At 46.0% G+C, this 27,984-nt stretch overlaps 1 protein-coding gene across 6 annotated transcripts; it reads left to right on the top strand.

The window, feature by feature from the left end:
- The first annotated feature begins 24 nt into the window (after positions 1–24).
- PTBP1 (polypyrimidine tract binding protein 1) lies at positions 25–27,899 on the top strand. Of its 6 annotated transcripts, none has more exons than XM_086627625.1 (15): positions 63–96; positions 4,249–4,279; positions 16,070–16,145; positions 16,898–17,070; positions 18,067–18,213; positions 19,408–19,578; positions 20,106–20,216; positions 20,593–20,767; positions 21,361–21,438; positions 22,756–22,904; positions 25,557–25,590; positions 26,083–26,175; positions 26,551–26,767; positions 26,999–27,076; positions 27,481–27,899. In XM_086627625.1, the coding sequence occupies exons 1-15, from the start codon at positions 89–91 to the stop codon at positions 27,611–27,613; spliced, it is 1,674 nt and encodes a 557-aa protein (XP_086483751.1). In that variant the 5' UTR covers positions 63–88; the 3' UTR covers positions 27,614–27,899. The 6 variants fall into 6 exon arrangements, with proteins under 6 accessions (XP_086483754.1, XP_086483751.1, XP_086483750.1 ...); XM_086627624.1 differs by having other exon boundaries at positions 21,361–21,450; XM_086627628.1 differs by lacking the exon at positions 4,249–4,279 and having other exon boundaries at positions 25–96; positions 21,361–21,450.
- The last annotated feature ends 85 nt before the right edge of the window (positions 27,900–27,984 follow it).

Raw genomic sequence — 27,984 nt, 5'->3', positions numbered from 1 at the left:
TTTGTGAGTCTATAACACGGAGCGGTTGGGTTCGCTCCTGCTATTCCGGCGCCTCCACTCCGTTCCCGACGGGTCTCCTCCGTGTGCAATGGACGGGTGAGTTCCCCGCCGGCCCGGGCGGCACCGCGCCGGGGGCTGGGGAGCGGCGTTGCCGGACCCTTCCCGGGGTGCGGGGGACGGGGCGAAGGCGGCCGCGGTTGGGGACCCGCGCCGGGGGCCGGGGCGTTACCTGAGGGGGGGACGCCGAGGGTGCGGCCGGGCCGCCCGGCGGAGGCGAGGCGGGCAGGGGAGGGGGCGGTGGCCGGCGGTGCGGGAGGGGGGTCTCCCGCGCGGGCCGCCCTCCCGGAGCCCCTCGCCGCGCGGGGGGGGAGCGGGGGCGGCCCCTGCTCCGCAGCCGCCGCCCCAACGCGGCGCCGCGTGCGGACCGGCCCCCGCTCGCCTCGTGCTCGCGCCCCGCCGGGGGAGAGCCGCTCCGTGCCGGGGCGGGTGTCCGCCCGCGGGGGCTGCGCCGTCCCTACCGGGGCTGGGCGGGGGGGAGGGCGGCCCTCGGGAGGCGTCCGGCCGGCTGCGACCGCCGCGTGGGCGTGCGGAGGGGAGAGGGGCGATCCCGGCGCGGCTCCGTGGCGGGCCGGCCCGGCGGGGGGGGCGGAACGGAGCGCCGGGAGTGGGCGCACCTGGCGGGGGGGGCGCGGCCGGGCCCGCAGCTGATTCACGCCGGGGCCCCGCTCCCATTGTCTGGCGCTTTCGCAAGCGGGCGGGGGCGGGGGGGTTCGCGCTGGGTTTCCTTTTGTGAGCGCGTCTCCGATCAGCGCAGGTTTCGCACCGCTTTCCCGGGAGCCGCGGCGCCTGCGGGCGGCCCGCGGGGCTCCGTCGCGGCTACCGAGAGCCGCAGGTGAAGCGCCGCGGCGGAGCCGCGCTGCCCGCGAGCTCCCTCCTCCTCCTCCTCTTGCCCGCTCTGCACTCCGGCGGGATAAAACTTTCCTCCCAGCCTGACTCGGAGTTTTTCCAGAGCGCAGCTCTGTCTTGGGCAGAACTAGTTTCGCGTTAATCACCGCCTTTCCCAGCGCCTGGCTTCGGCAGCGTTCGCTTTGGAGCGGAGGCTCTAACGAGGCACCTCTGGCAGAAGCGAGGGCTCCATGTTGCTCCTGGCGCCTGTGCCACGGCTCCAGTGGGCCGGGTGTCGGTTTTTCTCCAGCGCAGTGGTTGCAAGGCTTCCGAAGGCCTCCGAGTAAGCGTTTGTTTTCCCAGTCTGAGGGACGGGACGCCCAAATTAGTGCCTCCTGCTCCGCCTCGGAGCGCTGCTGTGGGGGGAATTGGGCGTAGTCACATGTCGGGGCTCTTACACACGGAAAAAGTGGCGTCTTGGTGTTGTTTTCATCTAAAAAAAACCCCGTAAAAATCGTGTGTCTTATTAATTTTTACAGTCTAGGGTGCAGTTCAGGTTGCTCTGCTTTTCATAACACGTTGCGCATCATGTTGAATGATATTTAAAAAAACCCCACTTCAACATGTGATCATATATTCTAATGGCAGAAATAAGCTTTTCATCTGTCTTCACTGTAGTTCCTAGGAAAGCTGATTTACTGTAAGTGTTAAAAAAGTTGTTATTTTACTGTAGAAATTTTTGTGTAGCATATGAGTCTTAATGATCCATTATCTTTTGAAGATCTTGGTGTGTGATCTGTTTACCCTGTGAAAGCTGCCTGCTTTTGAAACTTGGAAAGCTGTTTGTGAAAATGGCTTTGCGTTTTTGCCTTGCTGGCAGCCAGTGGCCTCTCTGGCTACAGGCTGCTTGTGTCTGCTTCTCCCACCGAAACCCATACGTAACTGTGTTTCTCAAATGATCCCGTTTGAATAAGTTGCTTTGTTAAAGTGTGCCAGGAGTTCATATGGGAAATGCTGCTTTGGAAAACGACCCAGAGGTTTTACTGGAGCTGCTTATTTTTTCCCCTTATTGCGTAGGAAGTATCCCATTCCATGTAAAAAGTAATTCTTTTGAAAGGCTTTATTGCCTGTTCTTTCAGAAATGAGAAAAGTTTTAATCCCTTAAGGTTGACATAGAACAAGAGAATAAAACTTAAGATACGATAACTTATTGAGAGAGGGCAAGTGGGAACTGGAAGTATATTACATGTCTCTTGAATAAAAATTCTTAAATCTGTTGGTGCTTGTTTCGTGTGGTATTTGTTATTAAAAGAATTACAACAATATTCTAAGAATCAATAATTCTTGGCAAATAAAGCAGCTCTTCCTGGTGGATAATTTTAAATGCAATCCCCTGTTAAGGCTACTTTATGTAAAACATTTCCTGTGTGTGAGGCCCACAAGAGGAACAGGAAGTAAGAGAAATTGCTCTGGGGTAAGTTTAAGAGTTTTGGAAACTTGGGACATTCCCTGTTCTTACGCTTTGCTGGAAATAATTTTTTGAAGGTTATGAAAATCATGGGGTTAATGTGTGTATTTTAACTGAAGAAATGCGTGCTCGTGTTTAGTAATTCTGGTAGAATGATTATGACTGAACTGATATGTACAGATGGGTTTAATTATTTCATTACTGCTGGTCCTCAAAAGTGCAGCAAAACCCATCTGTCTTGGTTGGTGACCAGAGCCCAGGGATCGCAGAGCCCGGCGTTCTCATACAGAGCGTTCCTTAAGGACTTCACTTGAAAAAAGAAACTCTCGCGTGGCTTCCTGGCAGCAGCCGTTGGATCAGCCAACTCCAGCTGTACAGTGCTGGGTTGTGATGACATGGCAGGGTGGTTGTGAAGAGGAAGTACGAGGAGCTGAGCTGGCGTATGCTTGTGTTAGGGCTTGTTTGTGGAGCTGGTGAGACACAAATGGCTTAATAAGATCGAGCAGTACTTAATTCCGTGAAAAGTTACGAGTTGTTGCAGGAGGGCAGGGAAGGACAAACCAGTGAATGCGAGTTCTCTAGTGCTAAATCACTGTAGAATTGTTGTCGAGTAGTGCAGGTTTCACACTGCTGTTTGAGAACGACTGCCCTGCCTTCTGCTCTGCTGTGCTTCTGTAGAGTTGCTGCAGGTCTGTTGGGCAGCCACTTTTGGATCCTTTACTCTGAAATTACGGTCAGCTCTTTGAAAAACAGGATTTGAAACAGGCGGTGCTGCGTATATGTCAGTCTGAAATGATAATTTCTGCTCTGTTTTGTGTTGCTGCTTTGGAGTTTATAAAAAAAAATACAGTCATCAGTGCGAGGATATAACTGAAATGCTTAGACTGTCTTGAGCACTTGCACAGAAGAGAGTAACATACAGGTACTGTGATACTCTGGAAGATTACCCAGGTACAGTAAGCAGAGCCGTAGACAGGTCGTTCTGATTCCATCAGTGAAAGAAGTAGCTGTAAGTAGATGTATGTTGTGATATATAATGTCCCCGGCTAACAAGAGCTAGCACCAGTTGCTCGAGGTCCACCCAACACTATTTTTCGTGCTAATTAACCAGGAAGTCTTATTTTAGGAGGTTTAAGCATATATGGTAGAGTTGAATACCGTGTTTACTTCAGGTCCGTGCTAGGGAAAACTTTGTTTTCCTAAGTGGAAAAGAATTGATAGAGGAGTCTTGTGTTGAGGCATACCCAGTCTGGGAGCTGTCCTGTCGAATTGTGCCGGGTTCGCCTGGCGCTGATCCGGCCCCAGTGGTGTCGGGGGCTGGAGGCTGCTGCCAGCCTGGCGCGGGCTCCAGACTGGGCTGGGAGAGCAGCCCGGGCTCGGCGTGGTGTGTGCTGCCTGTCTCTGGTGCCACTGGAGCTCTGGCACTAGTAGTCTTCACTGTTGAGTCTTGTTTTGCTAGAGGTAGCCTCTTTCACAGCATAGCAGAGGTTACTTCTTTGGAAATGAGGCTGTTAAAAATTGCAGAAGTGAATACTGGTGGTGGAGTTGACTCTTGGCACTTCTGACTTAGAGGTGGTGTTCTGGTCTCATCTCTTTCTCGGGAAGAATGCTGGGCTGTGCTAACGGGGTTTTTTGCCGTAGTGCCCCGTGGTACCCTTGCAGAAAGAGCAAGCTCCACTGTAAGAAGTGGAAGAGCTGCAGTTTGCTGGCACTACTGGGTCCTGGGTCTCCACCATCACCATTTAATAATTTTTCTTTGTATAAACTGTCCTTGGCTCACTTGCAGAGACAACTGTGCACTTTGACTTGCTTTTCTCTTACTACTGTAAACTATGCTGGATATTTGTGGCAAACCTATCTAACTTTTTTAATCCTTTTCTTTCTTTTTTCTACAGCATTGTCCAAGATATAACAGTTGGTACAAAGGTAGGCACTTCTCACTTTTTCTCTCTTTTTACACTGCTCAGCATCTGACCTAGTTTTAGCCTCACCAAATGCAGATCTTCAGCTTTAAAGGGTTATTTCTGGTACCAGGTAAATTGGTTTTAACCAGAAGGTAATTTAGTTTCATGTGCATTTAAAGCTTTTATTATGGCTCAGCATTTAGCTCTTTGCATTTGGACATTGATTATCAACTGTTAGAGAAGAACTTTACTGCATTTAGAAACAGCCCTTTCCCCTAATAGAATGTCAAGCCATGCTTGTTGTTTGCGTGCTAGACAATGCTTCTCAGTGGAGAAATTGGTCCTTTCTTTTTTGAGAACTCCATTTCCTTTATTTATGTGAATTCCTGTTCAGTTACATGTCAAAAATCCTTCTGCCACAAAAATTTGAGTGTTCAGCTGTTGATTTTTGTCTCTTGTGAGTACAGTAAATACGACCTTTACCCTTCGAGTCTCAGGTTTTGAAAGTGCAGACTTAGCCCTGAAACCCAAAGTGCTGACAGGAGCCTCCTTATCTGCCGTGCGTGGTAATGGGCTGTTGTGTTGGCAGGGTGAAAGCTCATTCCTGTGAAGTGTTAAACTGGAATGTGTGGGATAGACCGGCACTCCTTCATGAATTAAAGGGTTTTTCATTTTACTTTGTGAACATTGTAGCTAACGCTCTGGGTTCGGGACTACAGTAAGCTCAGCCCTGCGAGTTGTTGGTATTAGGCAGTACGTGTGTCAGCGTTGGCCCTCAAAGTAGCCATCTGACCGCTTTTCCTAATGGCCCCAGTTGTACCTTGGGTCGGCGTCTGCGTTACTGGCTAAGAAATAGAAATAGTTGCATGTGGCAACTTGAATAGGCAGGTGAAGCGGTGCAGTGTGCGACAGAGCTAATTCGGAGTAGAGCTGAGCACGTGTGGTGTGCTACATAAGTGGGAGCATTAGAGTTTGCTCCTAGGCAGCAAATGGTTTTTTGTATTGGAAGTACAAAATTAGATGTGACCGTTAAGCACAGGCATGTTTATTAGTGCTTTAGAGTTTCTGAGAAGCATTTAACACATGAAGGAGTTCTAATGGCTGTAGGGGAAAGGTGATCCTGACTTTTCCTTGTGTGAGAATCTGAAGTTTGAATTAATCGTAGTGCCATGATAGCGTCTGGTTCTGGTTGAGAACGCTGTCTGCTGCAAGGAGTTCCGTTTGCATTGGAGGAGGAGGAAAGGCTTGAGCTTGGGCAGCAGGGTTGGTTAATAGTTCATAGCCATTATAAAAGCTGGACTAAGTCATCCCATGACTGCTGTAGAGCAATTCAATACAACATCTTCTAGTAAATGGATTAATGGAGGTAAAAGTCCCCTCAGTTGGTTCAAACAATGTCTAATTTGCAGCTTTAGGTTTCTGCAGCTTTAAGAAGTGGTTTTACATAACTAAACTTGACCAAGAATCTTCTGAAGCTGTAATTGTAGTCCTCAGTGAATCTTGAAAAGCTTCAGGATGTGGTATTGCATGCCTCATCCCTCCCATCTGGGGGAGGGATTTCAGTCCCCAGTGCAGTCAGATCTCTGAAATGAGGACTGGGAGAAATCCCACCTGAGTGCTTTTGCTCCCAGCACAGGACAGAACTGTCGCCATGGTTAGGCCAGTTGTGCAGTGGGTGGGCAGCAGGGAGACAAAAGTGTGCATCAAAAATGAGACTTCTTTTCAAGTCAGATGAGGCAGGTTTTGAGAAAGTTTAATCAAAATTGAGAGTGGCAGGAGCAAAAAGGAAAGTTGAATAATCTTGATGAAGGTAAGTTTTAAAATTATTTTCAGCATAGCCGTGTTATCTGATTGTGTTTAAGACATTGGATATGCCAGTGTAGATCATGTCATTACACCATAATATTAACGAATGTACTTCTACATGTTATACACGTCACGGACTTGCTTAGGTGAGGTAGAATCCCCTTTGCGCACAGCTCGGAACGCGACGAAGGCTGCTCTTACGCCCGCGTCCTCTGCGGGGCTGCGTGCAGGTCAGCTGTGTCCAGGCAGTTTCCCCGTGCTCTGCTGCTTCCGTGCTGGAGATCCTGTGACTGCAGGGCCTGTGCACGCAGGGAGGTGCAGGCACCTCTGTTTCAGAAAGCTGTGTAATCAAGTCGCGTATCAGTTCCTTCTTCAAAATCCTTAACCTCTGTGTAAGTGTAAAACCTCATTGCCTGCAGCTCTCCTGAAATTCTGCTGTTACTTTTGTGTGTTGCTTCCACTCGAGCCTCCCTTCCTTTGGTTTGCCCGTGAGCGGTTCGAAGGGACTGCGGAAGGTTTCTCTAACGTGACCGAAGCATTTCAGTGTTGTCTGTGCTGAAATAACTGCAGTGGTAAAGCTCTGTTCCTCATCAGCATTCGTTTGAGCCCTGGGGCATCACTGAATTCACTTCAGATGAACTGATTCCCTCCAGAAGCAGATGTTTTTTATGATTGCTTGATAAATTAAAATTATGCTATGGAACTGTAGTTTTGTGATGTACTGACTTTATAAAACATATTCATAGAAATGAGGTTCAGGTGGAGATAGAACTAGTTAGTGTCTGTTCTGAAAGCTGTGCTCACAAGAGATCTTGCTGACTGAGCTGCTGAGGTAGACATGAAAATTTGAGCTGGAAAACCATTTTTAATCTGATGTAAACTTACTTATTCTTGCTATGTATGTACAGGGAAGGCAGGAATGGTGCTCCATCATGTTTAAGGTATTAGTAGGTTACAGTCCCAAAAGCTGTCAGCTCTGGGCATACTTTAAGCGATCTGTTGCTGAGACACCAGTAGACCTTTTCAGTGTTCTGCTATTGACTGGGATGTCCCAAAGTTGGAGAATTCTCAGACAAGTGGGGAAAGTGCCTGCAACTTAAAACACTGCTGAGCAGATTGTCAAAGATGGCTGCCAGTGGCCTCTGGGTGTCTTCTGCTGTACGTGGTCCCGGTTGCTACATCTAGCTTTGAAATTGAGGACTTGGTGATAGTGTATCATGTTGCTCTACCTTATTGTTTTAAAAGGCGGGGTGCTGGCACCTTGTTTTAGGATTTTCTCACATCCTTAATTTGCATGTTAAGGGTACTCACACCCACTTCTATTAACCATTCTGAGGTTTTTGTTATATTCAGGTTCTGTAACTTGAGGAGTCCCCAGATGTTCTCATGGCTTACTGCTTGAGCACTGCACCATACTGCAGACGGTATGTTGTTCATCAGGGTGGTACTTGCAGTAGCCATTCCTGGGCTTCCCATCCAGCCTAGTCTGCAGGCTCCTCCGTTTCAAGTGTGTGAATTGGTTTAGGAAACTCATGACTGTTCTGGTATGGGGCTCTTGATGCACAACTTCTGGAATGTCCTGCAGATTAGAAACATGTGACTTAAGACTTACTTCTTCCCATAGTTTCATGGCTGTCTGAAAAGGAAGTATGGCCTTAAAATGGAGGCACTGTGAGCTCTAAGGTGCTGGGTCTGACCCCTGCAGTTGCCTCCAAGTAATTTGATCAAGATCACGCTCTCTCCTTTCCCTTTTTTTAATTTGCCCGGATACCACTATGTCTTTAGGCTGTAATGGGCTCCGAGCAGGACTGACTTACTGGAAAGAGTATGAACGACGGGATGTCATTAAAGTTGCATTTCAGTGATTGAAAAAGTCTCAGACTACTTTAGGTGCTTTAATAATCTTACAGTTTCTTGTTTAAGTTGGGTTCTTTTTGAAAGGTGATGCTTTTCCAGGGGGGGAAAAAAAAGCACACTTCTGTGGCATTTGAGTAGTTAATTTTTAAAACAGGGTTTGCTAGAGTGTGATAGGGGCTGACTGCATAGAAGTGATTTGTGATCAAGCCAGGAGCTTTGCCATGGGAACAGTAATTATGGCTTCAGGCAGCGGGCCAGGAATGCTGTGAGGAAATTCCAGTCCCCTCCTATGGCTTCGGTTGGAGGCTGCAACAAGCTGGCTCCTGTGGGCTCGACAGGCGTGATCACGCGTGGCAGCCGCATGTCAGCAGCCAGGGACATGGCTGTCTCCGTGAGCGTCGTGTCAGCTGGGCCTGCTGAGCACCTCGGTCTGATCTTAGTGCTACGCACGGGCTCTGTGCACCCGTGTCTCCAGTTGGGATGCCTGACCTGTGCACCCGTGTCTCCAGTTGGGATGCCTGACCTGTGCACCCGTGTCTCCAGTTGGGATGCCTGACCTGTGCACCCGTGTCTCCAGTTGGGATACCTGTCCTGTGCAGGGCGGCGGGTGAGCTCTCTGCTTGGGTTAGGAAAGCTGTGGAAATGCCGGGTGAAGCTGGATAGGAATTTAAGCTGTTGGCTGGAGCACAGGTGCTCAGGAAGGCCACTGCCACAGGCTTACCGGCTCTTAGGTCTGGTTAAAGCAGTTTATCACTTCTAAACCAATTTTTTATGTGGAAGCTAACTCAGATTACTTGCACTTGGAAAAGAGCTGTGACTCCTGTTGCAGATGAAAATGAAATTGTGTGAGACTTTCTAGAAAATGAGTGTAGAAAATATTCTATTTTAACTTCAGACCTACTTTACCCTCAATCTGTGATAGTTAAAAAAAACAGCAAAATATTTAACACAAATTTATTCAGCTTCGTCTTTTTAATCCCACAAGTATGGGGATAGACTCTGGTCTCCGAGTCACTGACATCTCTTTCAAGTATTGTCAAACCAGAGAACGTAGATGGGCTGGTGCCACACTTGTTACCTCACACCAGCCAGAAGAGTAAGTGTTTAATTTCGAATTCTGGGTGATTCTGGTGTGGCTGTCTTTCAAGCTTCATATGAAAACTCGTTGAATACCGTGCTTAGTTCAGCAAGTGTGTTCTGGTAATCCCGAGGCAGCGATTGCTCGGGGTTTGTCGAGATTGCAGTTATTGCACAAGTGCAATTTAGGTGAGATGGAGTTAGTGTGGAGTTCCTTCTCAACCTGTGTGTTCGATGGGCCATTTTACAGATTCGGTCACAAAATGTTCTTTCCTGGGTTGCGTTGTCCCAGAGTGACTCATCCGGCAGAATTTCTCTCTGGTAGTGCTTGTGAAGCTTCACCAAGGGCCCGTCTGCTCCACTGGAATGATGAAAGCGGCTCAAGGCTGACTGCTAGTTGAGTTTCCACTTGGGAGCAGTGGATCACAAAGGCTGGGCGTGTGCTGCCCTGCAGAGCCAGCAGGACTGCATTGCTGCAGTGCTCCGAGTTGGGGAATTTTGGGCTATTTAAAATGCCACACCTTTTATTTGCTCAAAGGGCAGGTTTGTTTCACAGGGTGTCTCCATAGTAGCAAAGACTGAGAAAGTCAGGGAGGGGCGGAGGAGATGAGTGGGTTGAGGATCCGGCTCCAAAGCTGGTGTGCACTTGAGCTCATGATGTGTCTTATTGCAAAATCTCACGTCGGGCGGTGTAAGCAATTGCTTTAATCCAACGCTTTGGTTTCCAGGGTCTTTTAGGAGCTCGAAAGTCTGTGTACTATAGAAATGGTACCAGCTATTGTGGCAGTGTGTGTGGTAGGAAGATAACTTTCTGGTGCGCTTAAATTTTTTTGCAGTGCTCTGACCAGCCAAGCTGGTTTCACAGATGCTGAAAACGTGCGTGTGTACCCAGTATGCTGTTGTAAATCTTACTGGGAGGTTTACCACGCTGGCTCTTCTGTAAAGGTATTAGTCTAAATCTCGTCCGGACAAGAGCGGGACTGTAACAGTTGAAAAAGCCGTAAGTGGTAGGCGACAGCGTCTGCTGCCCCGGCTGCACGGAGCGTGTTCTTTGCCTGCCAGGCTGATGCCTCTGCCGCAGACCCACCATGTCAGTGTGGTGTGCCCACTGCTGGCTGGGATTTAGTTTGATACACAATGCAGGGATGCAGTGAGCAGTTTGGTAACTAAAGTGACTTCTCCCTCACCTCGTGCTGTTGGTGCTGATCAGAGTGTGAATTGTGTGTCTGAAACAGGGTGCAGAGACGCGCTGAGCGTGTAGGTGCTGCCTACAGGCTGACGGGATGGTGGTCCACCCATGGCTCGGCGGCTGCAGTCTTCAGGATCTTCAATGTGAAGTTATTTCATGTTGATCTGAACTTTCCAACTGGGGCAGGATGGGAGGAGGATGCAGTTGTGTTGTGTGTTCTTCAGAGATGTTGTTATGAAAATGTTGACTCACGCTTTCTGTTTGTGACCCAAGTTGGAATGCTTTTCACCCTGCTCTAACTTTTAAGTGACTAAAGAGTGTTGGAGGCAGGAGTGGGGAAAAGAGGCCTGTGGGGCCTTGCTGGAAGTGAGGAAAACTAAGTAAACTAAAAAGGAAAACTGGCATCCTTCTTTTCTAGTCGTTTAAATTTAGTTCCATTCCTAGTTCTTGAATCTCTCAGAAAAAATGTTGGAAAGTAACAAGAGTATGAATGATGATGTCGTCAGACTGGATTTCTCGTATTAGTTTCTTCAGTGATTTGAGCCGTGAGCTGAAGTATCAAAGTACATTCTTCCATTCCTCTGGGATCGAACTTGTACAGAGCCCTTGAGGCGTATTTCAGAGATGCTCAATTCTTTCTGTGCTCCAAGAATTTTTTTTGCTGCTTTTATCAGAGCAAAGGTTTTGTGTGAGCTTCTCAATGACTTGTGTGTCATTTTGTGTGTGAAATACTATGTTGGTTTCTTACTGGGTCTAGAATCTCTTTTCAAGTGCAGGGAAACTGGAGTAGAACAGCGATGCTTGTGTGCTCTGGCCAGAGTTCCAAGATTTCTGACAGGCTTTTTACCTGACCTTAAGAAAAGCAGATGGAGGACTTGTAACAGTGCAGGTTTTTTGGGTTTACTTTAGAGGGAGATTTCCCATGTGCAGCTGTTACCTGCTTTGCTTTTTGTAAGTGCATGTTAGCTCATGCCCTGTGTGCCTCCTAAGTCTCACTTCCCTCCCAAGGAGGAGGAATACTGCTATCCTTTAGTCTGTTTAAAAACTTGGAGCAGTATAAGGTGCTCCGTATCCAAAGGCAGAGAACGTTGCTGCTGTGTAGGACTTCCTCAGTGAGCCAGGGAAAGAGTTTTTCGTAGCTCTTGGGTTTGGTTAGCCTCTAGTGTGCTGGCCTTTCTAGTTGTTGTCCTCTTCCGTAAAAATTAAAGCCAGTGCTTTAATTTTACTTTCTGCCTGTAGCCCTTGTTGCATTCTGAAAGCTGATTGCTACTGTGTAGTATCACCTGTTTGTCCTGAAATTCATATTTTTATAGTAATTTAGTTTGTGTTTGTTTCTAGCCTTTTGCAGAATGCAGTTGGTTTATTGTAATCTATTTACCTACTTAAGATCCAGTCACTTATTTTAAAGGATTAGATAGGGCAGCTGAGAATTTCTGTAGTACTTCTAGGTATGCTGGTAGAAGCTGAGACAAGCTCTGGCTTAGTTCCAAACTATGGTAATGTTCAGGTAAAATCCTAGTGAAAATGAGACAGTTTATAGTTTTCATATGGATTAGCAGTTGCTTTTTAAGCTATGAAAACCTAGACTAATTCAAAACTCTTAGAACTTGTTAAAACTTAAAAAAAAAAGCTTAGTTTGCGGGGTGGTCAAAAATAACTTAGAAAAATGTGAAATATTAGAGTTCTGCTTTGCATCAGAAAAGGGAAGTAAAGCAGTATCGATAGCAAGACAACACGGCGCGCGGGTGTTTTATTAAATGATGCAGCTTGAGCAGGGGACCCTTTGTAGGCAGGAGTGTCGCAGACAAAGGAGGCTGCTGTCATAGAAACGCTCCCGGGCAGCGTTTCACCTGGTAGCAGTATGTGTCTGACTGGTGATTCTGGTAGCAGAAACTGCCTTGTGCTGGTCTAGGTAGGATTTGGCAGCGTAACCTCGAGAGTAGTATTTGTTTTCTGTAAACAGGAAGAGGAGATTTGTTAGTTCAACTGAAGCATTTTCTGTAGAGCGGCGTTCCTGCCGGCACGCTGTTGCTTCTGGTAATCTTGTCATAAAAATACCAGCTGCAGAAGAGTTAGCTAAACAGAAATGTCAGCGTGAATTAATGCTTCGTGTGAGCAGGGATGGGGACTTCAGCATCCGAAGAACTGTGTCTCGAAGGAAGCACTGCACCGCTGGGCCTCCCGCCGTAGTGGGCAAGGAAAGAGGTGGAACCGTGGTGGTCGGGTTGATGCCGGCGAGCAGCCATTTGCTCACCTCCTCCCCTTCCCTGGGTTTGCATAGCTTTAAGCATAAATAAAATAGTACAGTGCTTCAGAATCAGTGGCTTATGATATAATTCAGAATACCCGACGGAGAACCTTTTCTGAACCTTTTAAAACAGCCAGGCTTGCTTGGGTTTCTCTGGCTCTGGTGAGTTGGGATGCTTGGTATGGAGCATCAGAATTTATAATGTGGTTTTAAAGCTCATTCGTAGCTTCTGACACATATAGGAAGAGACAACATAGGAGTCTGGAAGGAGACGAGGGCAATCTGCAGGCGCAAGGACAGGCGATCGGTACGGGCTGCTGCCGAAGTCACGATACGGAGGGCAGACCAGTGGAGTGCTTGTTTTCAGCTTGCCTCAGGTGAGGGCATTCCAAAAAGCAGCTGTCAGTAGAGATGTGTTGTGGTTTTATGTGGTCAGCTCCAGCAGTAATGGGGAAAGAACAAACGCTGATGGAAAGTTGTGGTCGATGCAGCTTCCTTCTGTTGGAGGCAGCGTTCCAGCGCGAGTCCACTGTGACTGCCCGGTGCAGTGGGTTTGTGCAGCTCCCCTGGGTTTGTGCTTTAAAAGGAGTCTGGAACAGCTCTGGTGTAACTGTGGATGTACTATGGATGTACTTTGCTGTCTGTAAATTCCTCGGGTAGAGAAGAGACTTCGGAATCACTGTAGTTTTCCAACTGCTGCAGTCTTCCCTCTTCGTTTGCATGTACTTCCAGCTGGGAAGCTTACAAATTGACTGCTGCTGCTTTTGATGTGGAACAATCATCCCCCTCTGCTTCCTGGCTCTGGTCACAGCGGGCAGCGTAGATGTCTCCAAGATAAGAGGGGAGTGGATTAGGAATTGCCCTTTTATTAAAAAGACATTGACTTGAGACCAGCAGCGGAGTGTTCCTTGTCCAAGTGCCCTGCAAGTAGATCTTCAAATATGCGAGAAAATGTTTAGTTTAAACAAGCCATTAGGGAAGCTAAATTCAGAGAATTTAAATTCTTTCCATAATAGTATAAATGTTTGGTTTTCCAGTTTATAGTTTCCCAGTGTTGCCTCCACGAGAGCCAAATATGTGGCTTGTTCTCCTGGCGTTTCCATGATGGATTGCAAGGGCTGCTGAGCACACTTCCACGGATGCGTTGATGCGTACGGGGGGTGCTGGAGTTCTTTGTGTTCAGAAATTAGCAAGTTGTTGTTTAAGAATGTTTTTTTTATAAGTTCAAGGCCAGTTTGGGCCTGGTGGAGGGGCTTCATGAGGCCAATAAACTCTCCTCTGCGTTGGTACGGCATTTGTTTACTGCTGGGTGGTTCTTGGAATCAGCTGCCAGTTGTATCAGCCCACGGAAAGTAGAGCTGTACCTGTAGTGTTGGCAGCAGCTCAGGCTCAACAGTGTTCTTATGGTAAACTGGTGGGGTTTTTTAGCCTCGAAATTACACATTAATTCAAGTCATCAAAAGGATGGGATCCCAGGCTAACAGCCACCCAGATGAGCCTGCCTCGCTCTACTCAGGAATCCAAGTGCTAATTGGAACAGCTGTAAAAGGCTGATTCCGAATTACTACACCCTGTGAGAAGGAGGAGACCTTGCTGGGAGCCCGGAGCCCTCGTGGAACCTGGTCAGCGCTTGCAGGTGACCAGCAGCAGCACATGAGCTGTGGTTTTGGAACTGGGCCCAATTCCTCGTATTCAGAACATCAAAGTCCTCAAGCCTGTCTTTGAAGAGCAAGCAGTGAGTAGTCAAACAAGAAATTCCAGATTTGAGGGGGAAAGAAAAAAACCACCAAAACCTGTGTCTAATTCAGTGTTCTGGGGCTTCTCGTGTGACCTACTTTTCCAGCCCGTGTGCTGGGGAAGGGAGCGGAGGGCTTTTGTTGTGGCACAGATCCTGTTTCTGCAGGTGCCACCGGATACAGGGCATGGTGGAAGATAGTGTCTGGTGGCCGCCGTGAGCAGCGGGTATGTTTCCAGCGAGGCGGGTGGGAGTCAGCCCAGGCAGGGATGAGCTCAGTTCTTTTTTTGCTGTTGATGAAAGCCTTTTAGCATGGCATTTCTGTGTAAGAGTAATGTAGAAAATTAACAGAAAGTGCTTTTATGTCAGACGTATTATCGTGTTTGCTCAGAGTTTACAATGGGAATTGAGGTCTTCTGTGTAACTTATTTGAAACTAAGCCATACTGGTATCGTGTATGCAAGTACAGATTGCGCTAAGAAGTGATTCGTAGGTGTGTTTGCTGTTGTCTTAGTAGCATTTTTTGTACCTCCTGCTTGGGTTGGGCTGGTCTTGGTCAGTTGGGGTAATGTGGGTGACTTTACCAGGATGCTGTAACGAGTTGAAGCGCGTGTTGCATGCAGTGATCGGCTCCACAGGTCACTCAGCTTTGTTTGCAGGGAATGGAGAAGCGCCAGGCTCCTGCAGTTCAGTAACTTTGTGCGAGTAGATGGAATTACACCTACAGCGGCTCAAAAGCCTGGAATAAATGCGTTTCTCTAATTCTGCAATACCAGTTTAAGTAGTCTAATTCTAGAAGGAGCAGTTTGTTCTAGATTTTTTTGTCAAGTGTTTTCTTCCTCCATAGAGTCGAAGCACACAGTGCTGCAGTAAGAAAACTCGAATAATCAAGATACTGGGATGTGCTGTGCTACTCCCAGCTTTGTTTTGCGAGTAGCTGTGTTGACTTTAATGTAGAACAACAAGTTGTCTGAAAGCAGTAGAGGGGATTGCAAAGATTTGTACCTGTGGTACTCAGGTTTCTCCACTCCGGAATGCTGGTCTGTCTTTTGGCTTAAATGTGCTTATGGAGACTCTATGGTGGGTGCTGCTGTGCCAGAAGCTGCTGCTGTTCTGGGGGTGGTGGATAGAAGACAACAAACCAGTGATCTGTTTGGTGCTAGAATCCAATGTATTGTATGTGAGCCTATTTCTCTTGTAAAATTTGAAAAGTAGTTTTTTGCTAGTAGCTTTGCTTTACTGATCGGCCCTTTTCTGGGGTAGGGAGGGGAAGAGATCGGTTTCTTTCAGGTCTCAGTGTCTCAAAGTTGCGTCTTCTGCTTGTAACTGGGATGTAATACACATCTTTGGGTCATAATTGCCAAGCCATGCCCTAACAGTTTTAGTCAGCTTCTGATGACTTGTCTTTTGCTTTAAGACTTCCTTACTCCTGCTAACCCACAGTAAAATAATCTCTCTGTCCCCTTGCTCAGTGCCAGGCAGCCTGTCTGTTTTGCTCTTCTGATCAACTACAGTATTGTTCTAGCGTAACCTAAAAGAATGAAAATCTTGTCTGATACGAGTAGTCAGAAAGCTGTTTTGTTTGATATCCACATTGTCCTACTGTATCTGTGCACAACGCTGCACTTAGCGGCTTCAGACAATTCAGCAATGCTTCAGCTCCTCAGAGTCCTTCTGCTTAGCTGAAAAGAGATACTGCATAGTGCTACTCAATTACTAAATTGGATCTTACTTATATTTAATTTATGGAGGTGAGGTTCACTGCCCACTGTCAGTATGTTTTCACTTCTGCTTCTGTTCAGCCTCTCTACAGCTTAATCTCAGTTGTTCTGCTTTAGGAGTACCTGAATAGACTTGAGTAAAAATGCTGTCAGTTTACCTTTCCTCTTTTCTTTTCCAGCGGGGATCTGACGAGCTTTTCTCTACTTGTGTTACTAACGGACCCTTTATCATGAGCAGCAACTCTTCTTCTGCAGGTAATATTGCCTATGAAAAAGAATAGCAATTTATAAGTATTGCAAATACTATGAGGTGGTCTGGTTTTTCCCATTTAGTCTTAATTTTGAAATCTCTTCATTTTGGTACTTGCTTGTCCTTTTGTAGGACAGTGCTGAATAATAATACACTTCTGCCCTGTACCCTTAAGAGATTAGTAGACTGAATAAAATTGTTGCAAGACAGTTGCTAAAATGATTTTACAGAATTAGAACATGCAGGCTTTGCTGTAAACTATTGTACCTAAAGCACAACTGAATTTCATCTAGGGTTATTTTGGCTGTGTGTAGTAGTTTGCTGCTATTTGGGAGTTGTGAACCATCTAGAGGTTAGTAATCCCAGCCAAGACAGTGTCCTTGGGTGCTCAGAGCAGCATTCTGCCCTCTGTGCTTGTCAATGCCTTGAAAGGAATAAGGCAGCAATCTAGAATTAGTGGCTCAGACCTACACAAAATAGAGAATTAGGTGGGTGTGCACTGTAAACAAGCTGTAAAATGACCACTGGAGAGTTGATTCCATTGCAGTGGCATTCAGCTATGTCACTCGCATCATGTAATCTGAAAAAAAAAGAGTAAAACCACGTGTCTTCAGACTCTAGTTAAATTAGACTATGAATTTCTCTGTAACAGAGTAATAACTGCATGGGGAAGCACAAACTGTCCAAAGTTGTGGGGCTGTGTTCTTTGTGTATTCTTTAAACCCACCCTAATAGCGCTCATTCTTGCTTTTTACAGCTAATGGAAATGACAGCAAAAAGTTCAAAGGCGATAGTCGAAGTGCTGGGGTCCCATCCCGAGTAATCCATGTCCGTAAACTCCCCAGTGACGTCACGGAGGCAGAGGTCATTTCTTTGGGCTTACCTTTTGGCAAGGTCACCAATCTTCTCATGCTGAAAGGAAAAAATCAGGTATTGTCTCCGTAATTGAAAGCAGGGATTATGTCAAAGGCTTGATGAGTTTGTCATCAGTAAACCAGGTCCAAGTTGTTTAAACAACTATCATGTATTAGGAGTCAATAACTTCTGCATGCTATTATTTTACTTTTCCATGATTGTCCCATGAGCTGTAAGAAAATGCTATTTTCAGACTGTACAAGGAGCTAAGTCCGTAATTACAGGTTGTCACTTACAATTAGCAGTTTGCCTGTTTTTTAAATTACAGACCAGCTAAATTATTTGGCCAGCAGTGACATGAGTTGGCCTTTTTCACTGCAGCCAGCGTGACAGTTGAGTAACCACCAGTGTAACGTGGCACGTTCAGGGCACCTTTGCAGAGCCAGTGAATTAGCTGGGTAGAGTTAAAGCACTCTTGGGTAATGCAGGAGGTGTGCGCTAATTTGGTAACTAAAATTGCCTTACAAATTAAGGAGTGAAAAAGCAAGCCAACTTTAATCATCGCTTAAAATACTGTCTTTAACCTTAATTATGAAAATGTGCCTCTGATGTATTGCATGGTGTGATTATGTGTGAGTGCTTGCTGTAACGACGTGCTACAGTCCCTTACGTTTCTGTTGGAAGTAGGCACGGAACAGCGAGTGGGCTTCCTGCGCTGTAGAGAAAAACAGAAAGCTGCTGAATGCGATAGGTGCCAAGAGTCTGGGTTATCACCGTGTTCTTGCGGGCACTCCTGTCACTGCCGGTTTCCGAAGAACACGTGGCATGGAGATCTCGGGATGAGACTGAAGTAGTGCGTACATGAAGTCAGTCTGGACAGTGAAGATCAGTCAGTTCTTCAAGAGTTTTGTGTTCAAAAACTCACACGTAAATGCAGTTGTGAAAATCAGTTACAACTCAACTGGAAGCTCCCCAAGGTTATCAGTCGCGTAGTGCTGTTGTCAGATGTTGATGCTGTCTCCTGGCACGAGCTGCTTTGACATGTTGGTGTTGGGTTTGACTTCTGCACAGGCTTTCATAGAAATGAACACAGAGGAGGCAGCCAACACCATGGTGAACTACTACACCACAGTCACTCCAGTCCTTCGCAGCCAGCCCATCTATATCCAGTTCTCCAACCACAAGGAGCTCAAGACGGACAACTCTCCAAACCAAGCAGTTAGTTTTTGTTCTTTACATTGTCATGCTGGTGGGAGGGACAGGTGGTTCTCTGCTGCTGTTTTGATTTGTGCTGCTGGTGTAGGCCTGGGAGTGTTTTGAGATTTGGTTTAACTGTCAAAAATGGACCGTGTGAGCTTCTATCCAAATAGCTTGTGTCCAAAGTCTTGGCAAGCTGTTAAACGAGCTGCTGAAGCTGCTGTAATGGCAGGGGAAGAAAAGGCATAGTGAATATGGGGTCATGAGGGTCGGTGGGTTAGAAACAGTAGCTGAATACCTGTCTAAAGGCTTGATTAGTGTCTAGTCCTTTAGGACGCTTGTTCCTAATATTTGAAAGATCTATAAAATGAAGCTCTGATGGGGCAAAAGGTGTCTGCAGTAGAGTACAGTCTCCTGCTAAGTGCTAGCTTTGAGGCAGGCAGCACTTGAACGGAGCAGTTCCTGAGGCTCTGAGCTGCCTGGAGTTTCTGTTCAAATACACTCTGCGTAGGGGGAAAAACTTCCCTTTTCAGCTCAACTGTTCTTGGCAATCTTTCAGGACAGGAACACTGGAAAGAAGTTCAAGTTACTTGTGCCTCCTTATCAGGGATGGCTGCTGAGTACATCCACTTTGCCTCCTCTCACTTTTCAGGCTGATTTTCATCAGGATCAGAGCATCTAAGGCTGTGCAGATGAGATGCTGCTACTCGGTGCAACTAACAAAGCCAGAATCTGATGCACAACAGCGAGCGCATCATAGTGTTGTGTGTGTGAGGGGGACTCTGCAGGAAAACTCCAAGTTGTTTTTTGCTTCCGGATCCCTACAGTGGATGTGCATTAATCTTTCAGTCTTGTCAGCTTCTGTAGTTTTCTGGAGATGGTGTTTCACCCCAGAGGAGCCTAGTTTTTCTTTTTTTTCTAAACAATGGAAGAATTTTACTACATCAGTAGATGCTGAGTGAGGTTCTAGCAGTAGCATAAGTACTTCATGTTTTTAGTTTCTATTTTTGCATTGCTTTTAACTGATTGAGGTTGTCTGTATTGTCCATGTGCTAAAGTCATTGCATCCCCAGCCTTAGGAGCAGTAAATAGCTTTCTGCTGTTCTGCTAACTGTTGAGTTCTGCTAGTAGTTTGCAGATAGGAAGCTCAAAGAAAGCTGAAGGTGTGTTGTGGCAAACAGAAGCGTTGGTCTAACAGAATGTTTGGTTCTGCAGCGTGCCCAAGCAGCTCTGCAAGCAGTCAACTCGGTTCAGTCCGGAAACTTGGCGCTGTCAGCCTCTGCTGCAGCCGTGGATGCAGGAATGGCGATGGCTGGCCAGAGCCCTGTCCTGAGGATCATTGTTGAGAACCTCTTCTACCCTGTCACTCTAGATGTTCTGCATCAGGTAAAACATGTCGCCACAGCTTCTTGAAGATCGTTCTGGAGGAAGGGGAAGCAACAAATAGTGAATATATTTGCAATGTCTGTGTTCTAACAGGTTGTGTTTATCTGTGTAATTCAAGTTCTGAACATAGCTGTCAAATTCCTCCTTTCTGGAGATCCTGACACCTACACAAGATCCTTCTATTTTTGGTCCCCATCTGGCCAAACTTGAGTTTCCAGAGATTTGATTGCTGGTCCATTTTAGTTGGATTAGTCTGGTGCAGTGCAAGAGACAAATAGTCATGTTTTCAAGACAGCTCTTCAAGTTCTGTGTAGGGTTTAGCAGAAGTAGCTGCTACATGTCCTTCTGTGAGGGTGGGGGGAAACAAATACAGTGTCCAGGAGTCATTTAGGCAGTAGCCTGTTTAAGTTGGAAAGCCAGCAAGGTACAAAGATAACTTGTATTGTTTCTGCTTCTAATAACTGAGATCAATATGAAATTAACTTATTGGAAATGAGATAACAAGATATGAAAATATTATCTTGCAGATTTTTTCCAAATTTGGTACAGTCTTGAAAATAATTACATTCACGAAGAACAACCAATTTCAGGCCCTGTTACAATATGCTGACCCAGTGAGTGCTCAGCATGCCAAACTGGTGAGTAGTGTGCTTGCAGTGCTGAACACCTGCATTGTTCTAACTTTGGGGCTTGCTTTCATTAATCTAGGGTTGATATTAGAAACAGCATTTTGAGTATTTGGTGGTCATAATGGGGTTATGTGAGCGTTGCCCTAATGGCAGATGGCACTGCAAGCGGGAGGGAACGTCCCTGCCCGGAGCAGGTGGGCTGACTGGAGCGGGTGCTGAAGGGGAGAAGAGGAGGTGGTGCTTTCTGCACAGAGCAGGATACCTGCTCCCTCTGAGGGGGCGCGCTGGTACCTGGGGTGGTGTAATGCCTCTTCCCTCCAGAGACTTGTTGCTGTGATCTGAGTGTAAATGCATCTTGGATGAAGGATGGTTTGTTTCCTTGCAGTCTTTGGATGGACAGAACATCTACAATGCCTGCTGTACGCTGCGCATAGATTTCTCAAAGCTCACGAGTCTCAATGTAAAATACAATAACGATAAGAGCAGAGACTATACACGACCAGACCTGCCTTCTGGGGATAACCAGCCCTCTCTCGATCAGACCATGGCAGCTGCTTTTGGTGAGAGTTCTTGAAGTGGGAGCAGGACAAATGTAACCAATGTGTGTGTCAGTTGGGGAAGGGGAAGGGATGTAATCCTGGTGTATTTAGAGTACAGTGTGACTAATGAGGGAAATCTGGGAACCGCTGAATCCAACTAGTGCACACTACTAGTAGGAGCATATGGCTGTGGGTGCACTACTGCTTTGAAAGCTCCTCTCTGTTTGGGTGAGGACTGTTGAAGGTTTTCAGGCTGTCTGGGCTCCGGGTGCCATCTGCTGTTGTGCCCGCAGCATGGACTCGGCCATAATTTGGGGTGTTGTGACCTGTGCTTGGAAAACTGTGCTGTGGTTAAACAGAGGACCTACTGGCTTGTGTTCTGGTGAACAGCTGTATCCCAAAAGCTGTTTCAGAACAGCAGGTTTGGAGGAGGAATAGTTTTTGTAGTTTCTTGAAGCTCAGTGTTACATTAGAGGCATTTTTCAATTACTGTTTATGTTGTAGGGTTTAGCTTTCAACTAAATGCTTATGTTGAAGGACAGAGCAAAGCATTCCAGCTAAGTCCAGCTTTCTTGCTGTTGAGTATCTTTGTATAATGTGTGTACCTTTCCCAGGTGCCCCAGGAATAATCTCCGCTTCTCCATATGCAGGAGCTGGCTTTCCTCCTGCCTTTGCAATTCCTCAGGCTGCAGGTACTGTATTTCGTAAGTTGAAATTTTCTGTAGGTTTTCTGTTGCTGAAGAATCTTGATGTTTTAAAGCTAAGTAGTGATATTTTTGTTGGGGTTAGTCATGTAAATTCTAAATGCTCACATTTAGGCACAGGAGGGAATGGTGTTTTGGTACATAACCTCAGCTGGGAACGTGAGTGTGCAGCTGTATCACCTCTGGCCAGGCAACATTGCAGTGACAAAAGAAAAATGAGTAGCAGGATGGGAGGGGCAGTAAAGGCAATATTTTAAATAACTGGGGGAGATGGGGAGAAGATCAAACTTTTTGTATTTCAAATTTCCTCATGTGGTCGCAGAGGTTGGGAACTCACTTTGGCAGCTATAAATGTGGTCAAAAGCAAGGAATCTTTGTCCATTTTGTCCTAAATCTTTTGAGTAAAGCTAGTATTTAGACTTGGGCACAGTTATGTGCACTGTTACAGTTGTGCTGTGAAGCTCATATTGCAGACAACAAATTATTGCTACTTACAGGAGCAGCCAAGTGTCTGAGATCAAAGACTTAGGGTTTAGTGCCACATATGCTCATTGCAGTGCCAGACTAAACAATTTTTGCTTTGTTTTTCATGGCACACCAAGCTCTGACTTTCTTGTACCTGGATGGAGTTTCCTTGCTTACGACAAACAAGCACAGATCAAACCCTTCAGCCATGGGTGTTCTGTTAATGTCCTGTCCTGTTGGGGAAATACAGTGCCACTTTGAGAAGTAATTTCATGTAATGGATTACTGGCCACTGTTTCTTGAACTTGGAAGCCCTTCCCCTCAGAGGGCTGATGCAGTGAGGTGCCAGCTGTTACTGGCAGCAACCTGGAGATGCCTGTAAATAAACCCATAATGTTTCTCCATTCAGGACGAGATTAGCTGATGGTGGCATACGATACCTGGTTGTTGCATGCGTGGTTAAAGAATGGAGCATTGCTGGCATGCACTGGTTGGAAAGACCCTTAGGAATGCGCTGTTTGCGATGCCTTTCCTGCACCAACAGAGCTGAGGCTTTGTGCTGATGCCGCTTCTTGTGAAACATGCAAAATTCTGTAGTCCACACGGTCGTGCTGAGAGGCACCCGTTAAGCACAGGCACTGCAAGAGCAAATGCTGTTGGGAATCGGAGCGTTTCCTGCAGCACCAGAACTGGAGGCTCCTGTTGCTCTTAGAACATGCGGGCGCTGTTTCGGATGGTTACGTGCGTGTCACAGGTGTGCTGCCCTCCCTTCTGGTGCAGCAGATACACTAGAGTATGTGCTGTTGACTTCTTCACTGGTTAATATTCTTTGATTTCCAGGCCTGTCAGTTCCACATGTCCATGGAGCACTAGCTCCTTTGGCTATCCCATCAGCAGCAGCTGCAGCGGCTGCGGCAGGACGGATTGCCATTCCCGGCCTCGCTGGGGCAGGGAACTCCGTTCTGCTGGTTAGCAATCTGAATCCTGAGGTTAGTGGAGTCCTAACTTTACTTTTTTTTTTCTCCTTCCTGTTACCCCTGCTGTCACTTTCTGAACACAGATTGTGCTGAAACTCATTGAAAGTGAAATCCTACTGTGTCCTAAAGGAAACAGCAAAACTAGAAAAACAGATGATGTGCTCTGCCAGCTCTGAAACTCAAAGCAGATCAGTACTCTCTAGTTGCTGAAGGGAAATGAGAAAGTCCATCTCAAGTTAAAATCTTGCTCTTTGGTTCAAAGCCAAGGATGCTGCCTGCCTGCTCTTGTCCCATAAAGACTACAATATCTATCCCTCACTCCCTCTTTATTTAGAGTCTCCCTGCCATTCCCATGGAATAGTGTCGTTTGGGTCACAGTAGTCATGTCCATTCTTTCTTTTCCTTAGCACGTTTGGTTTTTAATACATTAATTCAGAACTACAGAGAGAGTTCGTTCTGACCTTTGCTCTTTCTGTGCAGTGAGTGTCTGGACCCTGCCAGCTTGACCTTGTACCTGTGCAGTATTTCCTCTGCCATGTGCTTGCACATTTTCCCTTTCCAGGATTCCTGGAAGTTTTTCCTTAGCTAAACCCCTTAACAGCTCACAGTTTACATTTTCAATTCCACTCAACTTAGTGAATTGAACTATTTGGGTTTAAAGCAAATAAAAGCAAGTAATATTTGAACCGAAGTCGTCTTTTGTCAAAGACAGCATCATCAGAGGAATTTGATATGAGTAGCTTGGATTTTTCTGCAGTCAGCTTTTGGCTCTTTGTTGGATTGAAAGTGTAGAATCTTCCAGTGTGCACAGTGGAGTGCGATGAGTCTCTGCTGAAACACGTTAACTGGTGGGACTGCGCACACAAGTTAATACTTTGCGAAGCTATAAAACTTGCCAGTGATGTCAGAGTAACCACAAAACCTCTCGTGCATCAAAGGGGAAGCCTGGATGTGATGAATGAGCAGAACATTTAACTCTTGATGAGATGAATCAATTGAATCAGTCTTTCAGATGACACTTTTTATGTCGGTACTGTTTTCTCCAGGGCATGAAATAATGGCAGGGACTGTGATGCAGCTTTGGTTTGGAGGAGTTGTTCTTCCTGCCTAGGAACTCCTCTGCCATTCCAGGAACTGTCAGCTCTGGCTTGGTCCCAGTGACTTGCTGTCGAAACAGAAGTCTTTAAGAGCTGGCATCGTGTCTCTGGACCAGTATGATACTGTCAAGTGTATGTTTCTTGGGATGATTTTGCGTTATCTGATGGCAGTGACGGGACTGTGGGCTGTGCTGTACTTCTGTTTAATTTGCATGTGTCCGCAGCTCCGAGCAGTGTGCACAGTTCTGGTTTGAGTAGGAGCAAGCAGTTATTTCATGCCTTGTATTTTTTGATGAGCTCTTCACGATCCATCCAGCTTATCTTTGGGCTAGAGAGACTTTGATACTTGTACTGAAGCTGTGAACTAACAGACCTGAAACTTTTTCCATTGCCTGTGTAATCAGTGTTGTAGAAACTTACCTGTGCCACAACCAGTTAGTCAAGAGACAGTATTTCTCTAGAGTGACCGCTCTGCAGTAACGTGCAAGGCTTTATTCCGAAACGGGAATTACTCCATTTTTCCTTTCCATGATGAGTGGAGGAAGTCTGTGTCCCAGCTTGCACTGACTCTTACCCTGAATGCAGCCTCTGCGTGCAAAGCTGGCGTTGCTGGGAGCGGAGGTGCTTTTCCTGCCGTTCTGGAGAAGTAACGGCAGATTTGGGGTTCCGCGTTGTGCGGCCGACCCAGGCGGTGGAAGGGAAGGGGATCTCTGACAAACGAGGTTCCGAGTTCCTTCATAGCAAGCGCCTCTGGCAGACCCTGGGGGGTGGTGCTGGGGCAGCTGCTCCGCCAGGATAACGCTCCGCAGGCGTGATGGTTACCCGGACTCCGCTGCCCCTGGGTCGTCACAGCCGGGTACACGGTACGGCCTGCTGCTTGTGGTCGCTGGGCCTCAAGCAGCAACACAGCTGAGTGTTATTGTTCTGGGAAGTCCTTCCTTCTAAGGAATACCTGTAATCAGGGAAGATACTTTCAGTCGATTTTAGGGAATACCATTACGGTTTGAGTGGATATTAAAGCCTGTAGAAGTCACTCTGTTGTGATACTGTCTCTTACTTCTTTGTATATCTTAAGTAAAAATGCCTTTTCTTTATCATTGTGTTCCACTAGGTAAAACCTATTAACTGTTTCTGTAAACAAGTTGTTTTATGTAGAATTCTATAAATCTGACTGATGGAACACTACATATTTCCTTATGTATTTACTGACCTGTGTTTTTTGCTACTTTTTTCTTTTCTCCCCATCCCTGAATTTTTTTTCTTCCCCTGATCCGGAATTTCTTTGCCAACTGACTGCACGGTACTTCTGCTTCCTGTTGTTGCTTGAAACAAAAAATAAAAACATTCCCCTTCCAAAAAAAAAAAAAAAAAACCCTGCTCTTCGGAAACCAACCTGCCCTTCAATATTAACCATCTTGAAAACTTCATCATCCATCAACCAATTTCGCCATTTCCTGCGGGGACTCTGCCCTTCCTCGTTGTGGACGATTTGTGCAACCTCGCTCTCCCCTTCGATTCCTTACCTCTTCCCTGTCCCTCCGCTGCCTTGCTCTGCTGTTCTCTAAAGAGAGTTACACCCCAATGCCTCTTTATTCTTTTCGGTATGTTATTATTCACACTTTTTATTACCTTGTTTTTCATTTATTTGAGATTACTTTTTGATACTTCAAAAATGTACAGTTTGCAGTTTGCCATGTTTTGAATGCATAATTTCATTTTTACATTGTTGACTTAGTTTGCTATTTAATTTAGTTTGCCTTTATTTTATGTTCAGTTATGCATGATTTATTGCTTTGCATGTCTTTTATAAGAGTTTTAAATTGTGATAGCATGCTAAATTGTCCAGTCTTCTGGCAGTAAGATTTTTTGCTTTTTGCTGAAACCCAGTATCTTTTCTTTAATGTATTGTTCCATTATTATTCTGCTACATAAGAATTTTCCTTAATTAGAGCAGAATAAGTAACCATGGTTGGAATGAGATCAGTTCTGGTTGTGAATGTTTTTGCTGTTGGATTGATTAGCTAATATTAAGTTGAATGAGGCTTCATTTTTTCACCTGCCTAAGACTGTTTTTGTTTCCTCACTTTTTGAAGGAGTCTATGGTGATGTGCAGAGGGTGAAGATTTTATTTAATAAGAAGGAGAATGCCCTAGTTCAGATGGCTGATGGAAACCAGGCCCAGCTTGGTAAGCAAGCTTAAAAGTACCAGACTGTTAGCAGTAAGGGACCTAATGGTTAGTTAAAGCTTTAACATCAGTACCTTCAGATTTTTGGTCTTTTTTTGGAAGAGAAGAATGTGTCCATGCGCTCAGTTGCCTGCCTGCATACGTAGTGTGGATTTGGGGCAGCTCTGGGAAAGGTGTGGTTCCTTTGTGCGAGGTAGTCCAGAGGGAAAATAGACTAAGCCATACGAGAAGGCACAGTAACAGTGCCTGCCCTGCAGTTCCTGCAGGATGTCGTATCTGCATAGGGGAGAGCTAGAATGGAGTTGTAGCTGTGAGTTAAATGTCTGAACAAACCTGAGATGCCACTGTAGTCAGTGCTGTCTTTAACCATTGCAGCCATGAGCCATTTAAACGGTCAGAAGCTTCACGGGAAGCCAATCCGTATAACGCTGTCCAAGCACCAGACAGTACAACTTCCCCGCGAGGCACAGGAAGACAAGGGTCTGACTAAGGACTATGGAAATTCTCCTCTACATCGTTTCAAGAAACCAGGCTCCAAGAATTTCCAAAACATCTTTCCCCCTTCTGCCACTCTTCATCTGTCCAATATTGCGTAAGTATCCGCATGGAGAGTTCCTCTGTGGCTGAGTACAAAAATGTTTGCAAATTTAGCATGAGAGTAAATACAGTCAGCTTTTTGCTGGCAGCAGGAGGGCAGCTTGCCCATCTTCCTGTAGTTCCTCAAAGCCTTTCCAGTCCAAGAAGCTACTGGTAGAGAATTGGGTTTTTGGAGATTAATTTAATGTGTCAACATACATATGACTGGAAAAACTATTTGTTTCAGACCTTCAATAACTGAAGAAGACCTCAAGATGTTATTTTCAAGCAATGGTGGGATGGTCAAAGGATTCAAATTCTTCCAGTAAGTGTTCTCTCTTACGTCCTGTCCTTACACTGGGCTCTTCAGTATGAGAAGGGTAGAAGCACTTAGTTCCGATGGAATTCCAACTCGGACTGAGTGAATGGTGAGCACAATCATCACAAATGTAATATTTGACTCTGGAACAAAGAATTCCAGAGTAACCCTGGATGAAGTGCATGGTGAGTATGAGTTGATGAAGAGAACTGAGGCAGCTGAGTGAGAAGTTTGAGTGTGCATGTTTGTCATATAGACAGACTCCTCCATATATAGAGAAGGCTTATTGTGGTCACGTGGGCAGTCAGTTTCCTGCTGACCTTGCGGAGTGCTGGGTGAGGACTGGCATTGAGTTGGGCAAACTCTGCACGTGGTCCTACTGAATGTGACTTCAACTTCTGTCTTGGCAGGAAGGACCGTAAAATGGCTCTGATCCAGATGGGCTCTGTGGAAGAAGCCATTCAATCGCTCATTGACCTCCATAATCATGACCTGGGTGAGAATCATCACCTGCGTGTGTCCTTCTCGAAGTCCACCATTTAAAGCTTCGGAAGGCGTGAGACAAAATGGACTTGACTTTAAACCTCTTGGGTTCAGCCTTGACCTTAAAAGGCTGAGCACTAGGGTTTCAACTTCCATCATTCCAGAAAAAAAGCCACTTTAAAAATGCAGCTGAAGTGACCTTAAAAGACCAGAGATTTTATTTTTTTAAAGAGAAATCAGTTTACCGGTTTTTAAAAAAAAAAATTAAATCTAATTCATATTGCTAACCTTGCGGTGATGGGTAACAATCTTGACTGTTCAAATAAAAATCACAAGTTAAAGTTTACACTTTGGAACCTGCTCTGGGAAATTCCCCTCCCCTCCTGCTCCTCCTCCCCCAAAATGCAGATCCTAACAAGTTTTATCAGGTT

Source organism: Tauraco erythrolophus, chromosome 28, assembly GCF_009769465.1.
Source record: "Tauraco erythrolophus isolate bTauEry1 chromosome 28, bTauEry1.pri, whole genome shotgun sequence".
NCBI lineage: Eukaryota > Metazoa > Chordata > Aves > Musophagiformes > Musophagidae > Tauraco > Tauraco erythrolophus.
This window is presented reverse-complemented; position numbering and strand designations above follow the sequence as displayed.

Coding starts and splice junctions, on each gene's coding strand:
- PTBP1 (XM_086627624.1), top strand. Junction 20,217..20,592: donor GTGCTCAGCATGCCAAACTG/GTGAGTAGTGTG, acceptor GTTTCCTTGCAG/TCTTTGGATGGACAGAACAT. Junction 22,905..25,556: donor TTAGCAATCTGAATCCTGAG/GTTAGTGGAGTC, acceptor TGTTCTCTAAAG/AGAGTTACACCCCAATGCCT.